At 42.5% G+C, this 13,212-nt stretch overlaps 1 protein-coding gene across 1 annotated transcript; it reads left to right on the top strand.

The window, feature by feature from the left end:
- Window positions 1-4,751: 4,751 nt before the first annotated feature.
- On the top strand, window positions 4,752-10,747 carry hrh2b (histamine receptor H2b). The gene is made up of 4 exons (XM_078793778.1): window positions 4,752-4,939; window positions 5,200-5,229; window positions 7,554-8,361; window positions 10,295-10,747. Exons 3-4 carry the CDS (start codon window positions 7,741-7,743, stop codon window positions 10,745-10,747), a joined length of 1,074 nt encoding a protein of 357 aa, XP_078649904.1. The 5' UTR covers window positions 4,752-4,939; window positions 5,200-5,229; window positions 7,554-7,740.
- The last annotated feature ends 2,465 nt before the right edge of the window (window positions 10,748-13,212 follow it).

Raw genomic sequence — 13,212 nt, 5'->3', positions numbered from 1 at the left:
AATAATGTATAAATAATAAATTATTATTATTATATTATTAATATTATATATAAATATATTATTTGTTTAGTATTTATTTATTTTAAACCACGAAGTAGAATGTTGTTAGAAGGTCATATTATCGTGCTAAAAGATGCCAAACTTTCAGATAATGATGTTTGCGTTATAGGAAATGAGCCCTAAAAGAAGTTTGGGATGGCTCTGAACGCATCTTGTGAGATGTACATGGCTACAAGCTCAGCTCACGCAGTATAAGATTAACAACGACAAGACACAAGCCGATCGTACGCTACCCGGAAAATGTACGCAAACCTTGGCAAGAGGTTGGCTTAAAAGTTCCATGTTAACTGAAAAACACGCTAACTGTGGAATAATTGAATTACCACCGTTCCAAACGTGACCACCCAAAACTGCAATAGTTTTTAGTTTGCGTGTCAGCATTTGTTTGCTGAGGTTGATATGAACTTGTTTGATTAAAACACAGCCACACACACGTTTCTTTTTCTCTTTCCTTTTTTGCACTACCAAAAATAAACTGTGGGAAGTCTACCCTATTTATGGGTTTGATTCGCAGACGCGACTAATGAGTCATTTTGACGTAGAGACTCACTGGCAGTGTTCCCTGAGGACGGTGAGGGAGGGGGGAGGGCAAAGAAGGGCAGTTGGGGTTGACTGTCACTCCTCCTCTCGGGGTCAAGTGTCCTCCAGAGGGGCTTCGGAGGCGCAGTAATCCACCGAGATGTGAGAGATGGGCTTCCCTGCGATGAAAATGTGACGTGACAGGCAACAATGGAAGAGACACGATGGTGCAATTCTGAGACGGTGCCTTGCAGGCTTTAATGTTAGACTTTAAACTTGCTGGGTTTTTGGTTCATCAATGCAAAACGCGTAGCTAGTTTAAACCCTGGTGACCTCGGGGGTGCAAGAGCACGCTCCTTCTCCCGCCCGAATGCTCCGTTTGAAGGGTTGATCTCACCTTCTAAGTCAAGGGTGAGGGGATTTATACCAATTCATAACCAATTTATATTGAAGAATTTACAACGACCTGTTGGGTTTTTAATAGGGATGTCCGATAATTATCGCTACCAACAATTATCATAACGGTTGACATCAGTATCATTCCGATCATGAAAAACGATATTTGAAAAATGCTGTATACAACACATATGTGTTCATTCTATGACAGGAGTTATGTCATATGACACACATCGGTATCGGCTGATATCGGTATCGGAAACAGAGAGTTGGACAATATCGGCATATCGGTTTTCGGCAAAAAAAACATCCCTGGTTTTTAGTTGTAAAAACTCAAAGAAAATCAAAACACCGGAAACACCAGGCTGCACGGTGGACGAGTGGAAACACGACTCAGGGTGATGCAGCGTATAGTTCCACACCATTCAGAATATTAATATACGGTATCGCTTTCCTTTTTTTATGTCCAAATACTTCTCCATGAAAATGCAGTAACTTCCTTTGGCTCTGTTTGCGTTATTTTGCCGTGATCAAAACAAAAGCAGAGACTTGAGGCAAGATAGAATTCCAAAAGTCTGTGCATGATTGGTATATTTTTATTTTTTACATTTAATTTCAATATATGCATTATTTATACGCATGCATTCATCATGTTCCTCCTCATTTTAGGAAGAAAATAATATACAATAATAAATATAAATATATTTCTCTAAATAAATCTATAAATAAAAACAATTCTAAAATGCCATTTTTATATTTAATTAGAATGTATGCATTGCCAAACTGCATGAATTCATCATGTCCCTCCTCGTTTTCTTAATGAAATAATATTAAAGAATAAATGACATTACAGAAATAAATAACAAATACTATTAAATGTATTTTTATATGTTTATAACTTTAATGTTTGCATTATTTATATGCATAAATTTACATATATATTATATATTTTTATATTATATATATACATTATATATTATATAATATATATTATATATATACATTATATGATATATAATATGATTATATATTAACATTCAATGTTTTTATTATAATAATATTTTTATAAATAATATTAAATACAATAATAAATATAAATTCCCCTAAATAATTGTATAATAAATACATAAATGAATTCCTCTAAATTTCACTTTGGACATATGATTACAGTGCATCCGGAAAGTATTCACAGCGCTTCACTTTTTCTACATTTTGTCATGTTACAGCCTCATTCCACATTGTATTGAATTAATCTCTTACCTCAAAATTCTACACAAAATAATGACAAAATTATGACAATGTGAAAAAGTTTTTTTTTTACTTTTTTTGAATTTATTAAAAATAGAAAACAAAAAAATCACATTTACATAAGTATTCACAGCCTTTGCCATGAAGCTCAAAATTGAGCTCAAGTGCATCTTTTTTCCTTTGAGATCTTTCTACTGCTTAATTGGAGTCCACCTGCAGAAAATTCAGTTGATTGGACATGATTTGGAAATATAATAACTGTCTATATAAGGTCCCACAGTTGACTGTGCATGTCAGAGCACAAACACCAAGCATGAAGTCAAAAGAACTGTCTGTAGACCTGCGAGACAGGATTGTCTTGAGGCACAAATCTGGGGAAGGATACAGAAAAATTTCTGCTGCTTTGAAGGTCCCAATGAGCACAGTGGCCTCCATTATTCGTAAATGGAAGACGTTTGGAACCACCAGGACTCTTCCTAGAGCTGGCCGGCCTTCTAAACTGAGCGATCAGGGAAGAAGGGCCTTAGTCAGGGAGGTGACCAAGGCCCCGATGGTCACTCTGTCAGAGCTCCAGCGTTCCTCTGTGGAGAGAGGAGAGCCTTCCAGAAGGACAACCATCTCTGCAGCAATCCACCAATCAAGCCTGTATGGTAGAGTGGCCAGACGAAAGCCACTCCTTAGTAAAAGGAACATGGCAGCCCGTCTGGAATTTGCCAAAAAGCACCTGAATGACTCTCAGACCATGAGAAACAAAATTCTCTGGTCTGATGAGACAAAGATTGAACTCTTTGGTGTGAATGCCAGGCGCCATGTTTGGAGGAAACCAGGCACTGCTCATCACCAGGCCAATACCATCCCTACAGTGAAGCATGGTGGTGGCAGCATCATGCTGTGGGGAGGTTTTTCAGCAGCAGGAACTGGCAGACTAGTCAGGATAGAAGGAAAATGAATGCAGCAATATATAGAGATATCCTGGATGAAAACCTGCTCCAGAGCGCTCTTGACCTCAGTAGACTGGTCATGTACCTTGACCATATAGACAGTAGACATTAGCACACAGCCAAGATCTCAAAAGATTGGCTTCAGAACCACTCCGTGAATGTCCTGGAGTGACCCAGCCAGAGTCCAGACTTGAATCCGATCGAACATCTCTGGAGAGATCTGAAAATGGCTGTGCACAGACGTCTCCCATCCAACCTGATGGAGCTTGAGACTTATTGCAAAGAAGAATGGGCAAAACTGCCTAAAGATAGGTGTGCTAAACTTGTGGGATCATATGCAAAAAGACTTGAGGCTGTAATTGCTGCCAAAGGTGGATCAACAAAGTAGTAAGCAAAGGCTGTGAATACTTATGTAAATGTGATTTTTTTTGTTTTTGAGGTAAGAGATTAATTTAATTCAGTTTGGAATGAGGCTGTAACATGACAAAATGTAGAAAAAGTGAAGCGCTGTGAATACTTTCCGGATGCACTGTATGTGCATCAGGGTGACTTTTAACAAACGTATACATTTGCTTGGTCTGGCTTAAATAAAAGCGGGTTGTGACTTGATGACCAGTAATACCAGTAACAATAAGCAGAGATGTACTTGTAAAACTGTCGAGCTGCATGATACAATATGGGAAAATGTATGTCTGCTTTTACGGAACGAGAGCGACTCTTCACCGAGCTGCTTTATGGTTTATTTCCAAGGCGGATGAAAGAGAGCCGAGATGCTGAAGTGCATTCAAACACGAAGCAGAGCAGGCCATTAGTCTCCAAAGGCTGTGAATTATCCTGTCAGTCAAAGAAACATCACCTTGGGCTCGCTTGCGTCTGGTCTCAACAGCGGCATGAAGAGGATGATTGACAGCTGGCTTAAAATCAGCCATTATAGTCTGCAGCCACAACAGTTCTAATGAAGATTAGCAGCTGTAATTAACCAGGATTTGTGTTGGATGGAAGGCATTATAATAAAGCATCCATGGTAGATGGACAGCCTCTGAATCATTGCAACTAATCCTAATATGTCGCCAACCCCCATTGCCAGACAGTAACCCCTCATGTCCAGCAGATGGAACCGTGGAGTCCTGTTAAACATCTCATAACATATGGCCTGTTCAAAATGTGTAATACCCAGTTGGGACATTGCAACAATGGACATATTGGCTCTAAAGGACGTGCTAAGTAGAGCCTCAAAATGCCACCCAAAAATTGAGTAAGCAATTTATTGCAAAGAAGCATGAAAGGGAAATCGGTATCGGACGATCCCATTGGCTGTTTGTCAAGACATGGCGCCATCTTGGGCCCAGATGAAGGTTGTTACTGGTGCCGAGCGCAGTCCCGTAACCATCAGGCATCATCAGCGAGGGAAGGGAACAAAGGCCTTCTCCAACGCCAGGAGTTTGGGAATTTGGGATTAGCAGGAGAACACCAAATATGGGACATTGAGAGGTGGAAGATCTCCTTGAACGTCCTGGTGGCTTCCAACGTGACTGACATGACAAGGAGATCCCAAGGAGATGTTTTCCATCATCACGATCCTTCAATGGAACAATGGAGCTTCAGGTTGTGCAGGGGCGTCAAACGGCAGATGGCTACACGACTGGCTTTTTCACCACACTTCACAAAGAATCCAGTGGAGAACATTTGGAGATGGATGGCAAGGGAAGATGACCTAAATGGTCATCACTTCCAGACGTGGATTCCCTCCCTGATGCCATCTTCGCCACCTGGAGGTGAGGTCCGTCCTGTACTGCATTCAGTACTGACTCCTATCTTTGGGGGTTTTAGGGTCTCCTTGAGCTGTGGTCTGAAGCATTTGGTCAGCAGATGGACCTTCATGCTTGTTTACAGTACATTGGTCGCTTTCTTTGTTTCACTGACAACCTCCTTAAGATCCAAAAGATCAAAATGTTGCAGTTTTTCAACTGGTCTTAAGATCTTAATCAGGAGCATATTGACATGAGACGTGGTATTTCTTTGTTCTGATTCTCAGGGCTTCTCTTTCTTCCACGCTGGACTGAAGGTCAGCATCTCCAAAACGCTTCCTCTGTGTATTCTTGATCTCGCTCTTCAATCATCCATTTGATTTAGTCGTTTAGTGGAGTTATAACTTGGGATTAATGTGTACAAAGCTGTGGGCTCATACACAGTCCTGCAGTACTTTGGTTTATATATGATCCATTCAGCTGACTTTGCTTTTTTTATTCATAAGATGTTTCATTATGGTGCTCTTTTAATTTGGCGGGGTAAAAATGAATAAGTTGATTATGGTTAGATTAAAAAAAAAACAAATTAGACAGTTCAAATGTTTTAAACGGGCCAAAAACCTGACAAGTACAATGATAGAGAAAGCCAAGTATGGCTTGATGATTAGATCCATGAAATATTCGTCAAATGGTACAAAGCCTTAAAGTTCAGCTGCATGTTCTGACGCTAGAAAATGAGTAACCGATTAAGCTCCGACCTTGAATGATTAAGCTCCAACCGCAGGTGGCTTGGCCGCGTTACACGGTCAGTAAGTCGGTGGAAAAGTGTACAGGGTTGGGGGGAGAGACAGAGGGAGAGAGAGCGAGCACATAAACAGCATCCGCCTGGCAGGAGACTTTATTTACGAGCCGGGAGGACGTTTGCAGAACAATATGAGGTGAGGCATCACTTTTCTTACCAGTAGAATGAGGGTGGATGCTGAAGGCTCTTTGGGCAAACATATCACCATGAATGGACATGTTGCTAGGGCACGTATGTTTGCTGGTTAAAGATTCACACCATGGAACCCATATGGGAAAAGATGGATACAGTACACTCTACAGCCAGTACTACCTTTCTATAAACAGTACACTATACAGTCAGTACTACCTTCCTATACATAGTACACTATACAGTCAGTACTACCTTTCTATTCACAGTACACTATACAGTCAGTACTACCTTCCTATACATAGTACACTATACAGTCAGTACTACCTTTCTATTCAGAGTACACTATACAGTCAGTACTACCTTTCTATAAACAGTACACTATACAGTCAGTACTACCTTCCTATACATAGTACACTATACAGTCAGTACTACCTTTCTATTCACAGTACACTATACAGTCAGTACTACCTTTCTATTCACAGTACACAATGCAGTCAGTACTACCTTTCTATACACAGTACACTATACAGTAAGTACTATTTTCCTATTCACAGTACACTATACAGTCAGTATTACCTTTCTATACACAGTATACACTATACAGTCAGTAATACCTTTCTATTCACAATACACTATACAGTCAGTACTACCTTTCTATAAACAGTACACTATACAGTCAGTACTACCTTTCTATACACAGTATACACTCAATACTACCTTTTCTATTCACAGTATAGTATACAGTATACTACCTTTTCTATACACAGTACATTATACAGTCAATACTACCTTCCTATTCACAGTATAGTATACAGTTAGTACTACCTTTTCTATTCACAGTATACAGTCAGTACGACCTTTCAATAAACAGTAGAGTACACAGTCAGTACTACCTTTCTATACAAAGTATAGTATACAGTCAGTACTACCTTTCTATACACAGTACAGTATACAGTCAGTACTACCTTTCTATACACAGTACAGTATACAGCATACAGTAAGTACTACCTTTCAATAAACAGTACAGTATACAGTCAGTACTACCTTCCTAAACACTGTATAGTATACAGTCAGTACTACCTTTCACAATTCAGAATACAGTTTACAGTCAGTACTACTTTTCTATACACGGTAACTATACAGTCAGTACTACCGTTCTATACACAGTAGAGTTTACAGTCAGTACTACCTTTTTATACACAGTACAGCATACAGTCAGAACTACCTTTCTATACACAGTATAGTATACAGTCAGTACTACCTTTTCTATTCACAGTATACAGTCAGTACTACCTTTCTATACACAGTACAGTATGCAGTATACAGTCAGTACTACCTTTCTATACACAGTACAGTATGCAGTATACAGTCAGTACTACCTTTTTATACACAGTAGAGTATACAGTATAGTTGTGTTTTGAGGGTGATTGTCTATGTGGAATGTAAACTGTTGGTCTTTATGATGAATTTGTGGTGTTTATTTCACGGAAACGTCTTCAAGGTTTTCAAATCCAGACGGTAAATGAAGTATCCGCTTGTATGGATTGAGTATTACTAATACACCAGCATGTGAAATATTCAGATGTTATGTTGGCTTGTTGTCTCTTCTCGCCATGTGATGGCGGCGGGGCGGCGGCGGGGCGGTGACGGGCCTGTGACAGCGGTTCGGTGATATTTCTGTCATAACTGCTGTTTCATCTTCATCAGGGCCTCGCTGAGCTCAGATTGCCACAGCAGAGAAAAGGAAAAGCATGCAAACGTCGGGGAAGCTCTTTTCATTCCGTGACCTTTGAACCCGATGACTGATGAAGCTCTGATGAAGAGATGAACAGGTGGTGGAGCTAAGTGGACACGGAAGCCTTTTCAAGCAAGTTACGGCATAGCCCCACGCGTCATGATTTCCACGTTCCTCCACTGGTCAGTTCTGGTGTCTTTCATCACCCTGACCGTCGGTGGCAACGTGCTGGTATGTTTGGCCGTGGGCCTCAGCCGCCGACTGCGGCGCATTGCTAATTGCTTTGTGGTGTCGCTGGCGGTGACAGACCTCTTGATGGGCCTGCTGGTGCTCCCCTTCTCTGCCACGCTGGAGCTTCGTGGCGGGAAGTGGCCCCTGGGGGGCACCATGTGTAACATCTACGTCTCCTTGGATGTCATGCTGTGCGCCGCCTCCATCCTGAGCCTGTTGGCCATCAGCGTGGACCGATACCTTGCCATCTCGGCGCCCCTCAGCTACGTGTCGAGAATCACCTCCGCCAGGGTGACGGCGGCCATCGTGGCCATCTGGGCCTCGTCGCTGGCCGTGTCCTTTGTGCCCATCCACCTGGGCTGGAACACGGTGGACTACAGAGTGCAGCACTTGGACTGGCACGTGGGGGAGGAGGATAAGGACGGACGCTACTGCCAGTTTGAATGGAATAACAACTACATTGTTTTTTATGTCTTGTGCTCCTTTTATCTGCCAATGCTGATTATCTGTGGGATGTACCTTTGCATCTTCCGAGTGGCACGCCAACAGGTGAGCATCAAAGTCACTTTGGGAGCACCGTAGCACCCCCGCTCTGCTAATACCTTGTGCACGCTTTGTTGAAGAAACCACAACAGTCCCGAAACATCTAAAGACCTGCAATTCTCACTCATCCCGTTGTTTATCACGGTTAATCGGATCCAGAACCGACTGTGTAGGAAGCAGGACCTGTTATGCCCTGGATTCAGGCGGGACCACGACTGCTTCACGGATGCGAGGCGTCCTGGTGACAGTACACACTAAGACACTGGGAAATAATCAATATTAATTAATACATCGATGCGCGATGCGGTGCGGGTATGGATGCAATTGACAGTTGCGATGCGTTTGTGGGTATCGGTAAAATCCGATTCAAACGCCGTTTTATTAATGTTCAACTTCGCCCCATATGCTGTTCCCCAGGCGCCATGAATGCACCATCAGTAATTGGCGTTTTGTATTGAATACGGACGGAAGCCGTGAGGCACATCCAACTACTGGTAACAGCATGGACGTTCGTAGCAAGCAGCAGCGAGGAACTTTCTATATTTAACCCCCCCGCAACGTTTAAATGGGATGTTTGGAAACACTACGGATTCTCAAAGAACGGCGGAAAGCTCGACAAAACGTCCGTCATTTGCCGCGTTAAGAAGCCGTACAACGGGAGCACGACAACCCCCCTTAAAAAAGTCTACCGCCGCCTCCCCGTCTAGTTCCTCGTCCGACACCGGGGAAGAACCAAGCAAATCAGGTCAGAACAAGTGGATCTTCCGTTGTTTTCCAAATTGTCCAGGAGCTATTTGTCCGTCCCTAACAAGTGTCCTACGCCCCCCCCCCCCCCCCATTTTAAAAGTTTTCCACTTTCTGCTCCTCACTACTGTATTAGCCTAGCTGCTAGCTCATTCATATTAGCAGTATGTTTTGCACACAGGAATATAAACAAACATTGATTGCACTGTTGAAAGTGTCACTTTAACTTTGTTGTTGCTGTACTGTATTTTTTACAGCAGTAATTATTGTTGAATTGTCTGACTCCACCACTGAACCACTGCTATTGGAATTGCATAGCCCATGTGAAAGTGGGAGGAAAGTTGTTTTTGAAAAGTTGTTGCTGTTTTAAGATGGCAAAAAGAATGATGAAGAAGTGGTGCATAGTAAAAAAGACAAACAGCACTTTAGTTGAATTTACTGCCAAGTGCCGAGAAGGAAAAAAGCCAAATCCTTTTTGTAGGACCATACGGAATTCCATTTTTTCCCTTTGCTTATTTGCATCATATCGCAAGAAATTGCACCATATCATATCAGATTGCATTAATGTGAACTAAATGATGATCGCATTGCATCATGAAGAGGGTGATTCGTATCGCATCGTATCGCCAGAAAATTCCATGTATCGTTAAAGTATGGTATCGCTGGCAGTGCATCGAGATGCGTATCAAATCGTCCTCAGTGCTGAGATTCACACCCCTAGTACACATCCATGGCGCAACTTAAGTGTACTTAACAGTATTTCACAAGGTGTAAATAAGTATAAATATATATATATAGTATATTTTGTGATTTTCGGTCACAAATTGCATGCCAAGTGTGTCATTTATGCATAAATGCTTGTGGTATTTACTGCATGTCTAATATGTCTTATTTTCTGTTCTTATGTTGACTATATTGGATAAAAAAAATGTAAACATGACAATAGGGGTGTTATTTCATATCTTGAGGGCTCTAAGGTTAAAATCATATGTAACAGGTTTTCTATGCCACAACTACGTAAACATTCCATTTCTTAATATCGTGGTCGGGTCTGGAACCAATCAACATCGATAAACGCTGAGTTTGTTAACGCTCACTGCTCTTGGCCTCTTTTTGTCCCGTTACATGCTGGGGTTTCTGATAGAAAAGAACACACTGCAAGACTTACAATCTCATTGTCTCATATTGATCACAGGTGCAGCGAATACGCGCCGCCACGCCTTCTTTCGCCCGCACGGCGTCAACCGCAGCCGTCGCCAGAGAGCACAAAGCCACCATCACGCTCGCCGCCGTGCTGGGCGCCTTTGTCACCTGCTGGTTCCCGTATTTCACCTTCTTCACCTGCACGGGCATCAAAGAGCAGATGAACCCCCCCACGACGCTTCACTCTGTGCTGCTGTGGCTGGGCTACTTTAACTCGCTCCTGAACCCCATCCTGTACCCCGCCCTGAACAGGGACTTCCGCAAGGCCTACGCGGAGCTGCTTCTCTGCAGGAGGCCGGCACGCAGAGAACTGCGAGTGTACACACGATCGACCCTCTTGAACGGGCCAAGGCTTCCCCAAGTGTCGAAGGAGCACAGAGAGACTGAGATGAGGAATCTAAACATGCAAAATAGCCCAAATGATATTTCTAATGAGTCACGATGAAATGGACTGACTAGCATTCTTGCAGCTTCTTCTTTTTCTTTTTTTCATTCAACTATTTTATATTGTATATTATTTGATATTTTCATCCATTTGGTAGGAGCCACAATTTCAACAGCGATGCCAAATGTAAATAACAGGAAAAAGGAAATAAGTCATGAATCCCTAACTTTATTTGTTACCCGAGCAGGCTCCTTGGAGACGAAAGCGGTTAAAAGCGCTGCCAATGAAAGTGAATGAGTGACCAAGCGACTAAAGTTTGGCTTGACCATGTGACTGAAAGAAAAGGGGCTCAAGATTTGATGATTTATTCGCCACAGCATGTTGTGGAAGTGTTGCAATCATCATCATCATCATCATCGTCATCTGCTGTGAGAGTGTCAAAGCAACTCTGATCCTCATGCATCATGGCTACGGCTTCATGGCGTAGAAATGAACATTCAATGTCACGTTTACTTCACTGGAGACAAAGATGGCACCACCTTTCCGAGTTAGTTCCGTGAGTTAGTTCTTCTTGATATTTTTCTTGTGGCGTAGCTGTGTGAGTTAGCAAAGACGTGGGACACAGATGACTTGACTTCCTTTTCCCAGTTGATATATAAGGAAGTCCAACCCTCTGTGACATCATAAAGGGGCAGTTATACCACGCCTTTTGAAACCGACCATTTTGAGCCATGCCAAGCTTCTTTCAGGGCTCACTTCCAAATGCCCAGACCTCATACAACATTCTAAGTCATTTCTAGGTCATACAAGTGGAACCGAGTGGAACATCACTGGCCCCCTTTAAGTTAAGCACAGCATGTTGAGTGGAGGGGCTGTTGAGTTCACATTTGTTGGCTAAATAGCCTCAAATTAGGATGCTCAGATTTAGAACCCAAGAGGATACGAATGACAATATGCTCCCTGTTTTGTCTACTTTCATCCACCAGATGGCAGTCATAACTAATTATACATGCAGTTGGCTGATGTCTTATTGCAGGGGTGAGCACATATTTAGTCTCGTGGGCCACATTGAGTTAATAAAATTGCACGGGGGAGCCTGAATATATATTTATCACACAGGAGCACTTTAAACATCAGACCACATCAAACTCATTCATTCATTCATTTTCTGCCGCTTGTCCTCACGAGGGTTGCAGGGGGGTGCTGGAGCCTATCCCAGCTGTCTTCGGGCGCGAGTACACCCTGGACTGGTGGCCAGCCAATCACAGGGCACATATAGACAAACAACCATTCACACTCACATTCATACCTATGGACAATTTGGAGTGGCCAATTAACCTAGCATGTTTTTGGAATGTGGGAAAACCCACGCATGCACGGGAGAACATGCAAACTCCACACAGAGGTGCCACAGGATGGGATTGAACTAGGGTCTCCTAGCTGTAAGGTCTGCGTGCTAACCACTAGACCACCGTGCAACCCAACACATCAAACTTGTTGTTTTTTGTTGTTTTTTTTAACTAAACAAGACATCCGACTTGCAAGTCATGTTGCCAGTTTGTATGTTCAGAGTTGAAATACTGGCGGGGCAACTGGCGGGCCGGATTCAAACTCTTGGTGGGCCACATGTGGCCCCCGGGCTGTAGTTTGCTGTCTTATTGAGATGATTATACTCTACTCATCCATTACAGTTTAGAAATGCAACTATTTATATTCAGGCACTCAAATGGGATTTTTTTTCATGACTTAGTTGAAGTGGGTGGTGTTGGTGGGGGGGGGGCTCCCACGTGCTAAAATCATACCATCACACCCAAAGAAGAAGAAATCAACTAATATAGTGACCATGTTAAATAGTATAATTATTTTGGGGAGCGGCCAGTGGCATTGCAGTGTTTAAATGCATTATGCACACATTATGCAAGTGTGTGGGTGGTGTGGAGAAGGAAAAATCATTTTAATTTCTCTCCAGCTATTTCAGTCGGCAGTAGGAGAGTGTAAATACTGCGTTTGAATGAAGTCCAGGTTGGTGTCTGTGGAGCCAAATTGTCCCCGAGCGGAGCGCAGCAGGACGGCGTTTGTCAAGTACAATAGAAATATTCCCCCAGCCGTAGGAGACCTGACTGTGTAGGTGTGCTTTAAAATAGACTTTCTTAGGCCGGAGCTCTGATCATGACATCCATGTCACGTCAAGGACTACCATCATAAGCATATGACCCATTCAAACTATGGAACGCAAGTTTTGGAGTCATGTGAATAATTTTTTTTACTGCAAGACAACAAATTAACAGTTTTTTTTACTCCTGAAGACTGGGATCAAACCCACGCTCTTTGTCTTAAGAGGTAGCAGCTGTACCATTACACCCCCAGGCAGCGACCCTGTATCTATGCCAGCTTTGCTAAGCATTTGGCGAAATGAAAATGAAAACAAGGCACTTGCGCTTGGAGGGCTGAAGCATCAAGCATGGTGGTATGCTCATAAAGGGTTTTTAAGTACAGTATGTATAGCTTGGGGGCTGCACGGCGGA

Source organism: Doryrhamphus excisus, linkage group LG1 (genome assembly GCF_037039965.1).
Source record: "Doryrhamphus excisus strain RoL-2023G ecotype Guam linkage group LG1, RoL_Dexc_Guam_v1.1, whole genome shotgun sequence".
Taxonomy (NCBI): domain Eukaryota; kingdom Metazoa; phylum Chordata; class Actinopteri; order Syngnathiformes; family Syngnathidae; genus Doryrhamphus; species Doryrhamphus excisus.
This window is presented reverse-complemented; position numbering and strand designations above follow the sequence as displayed.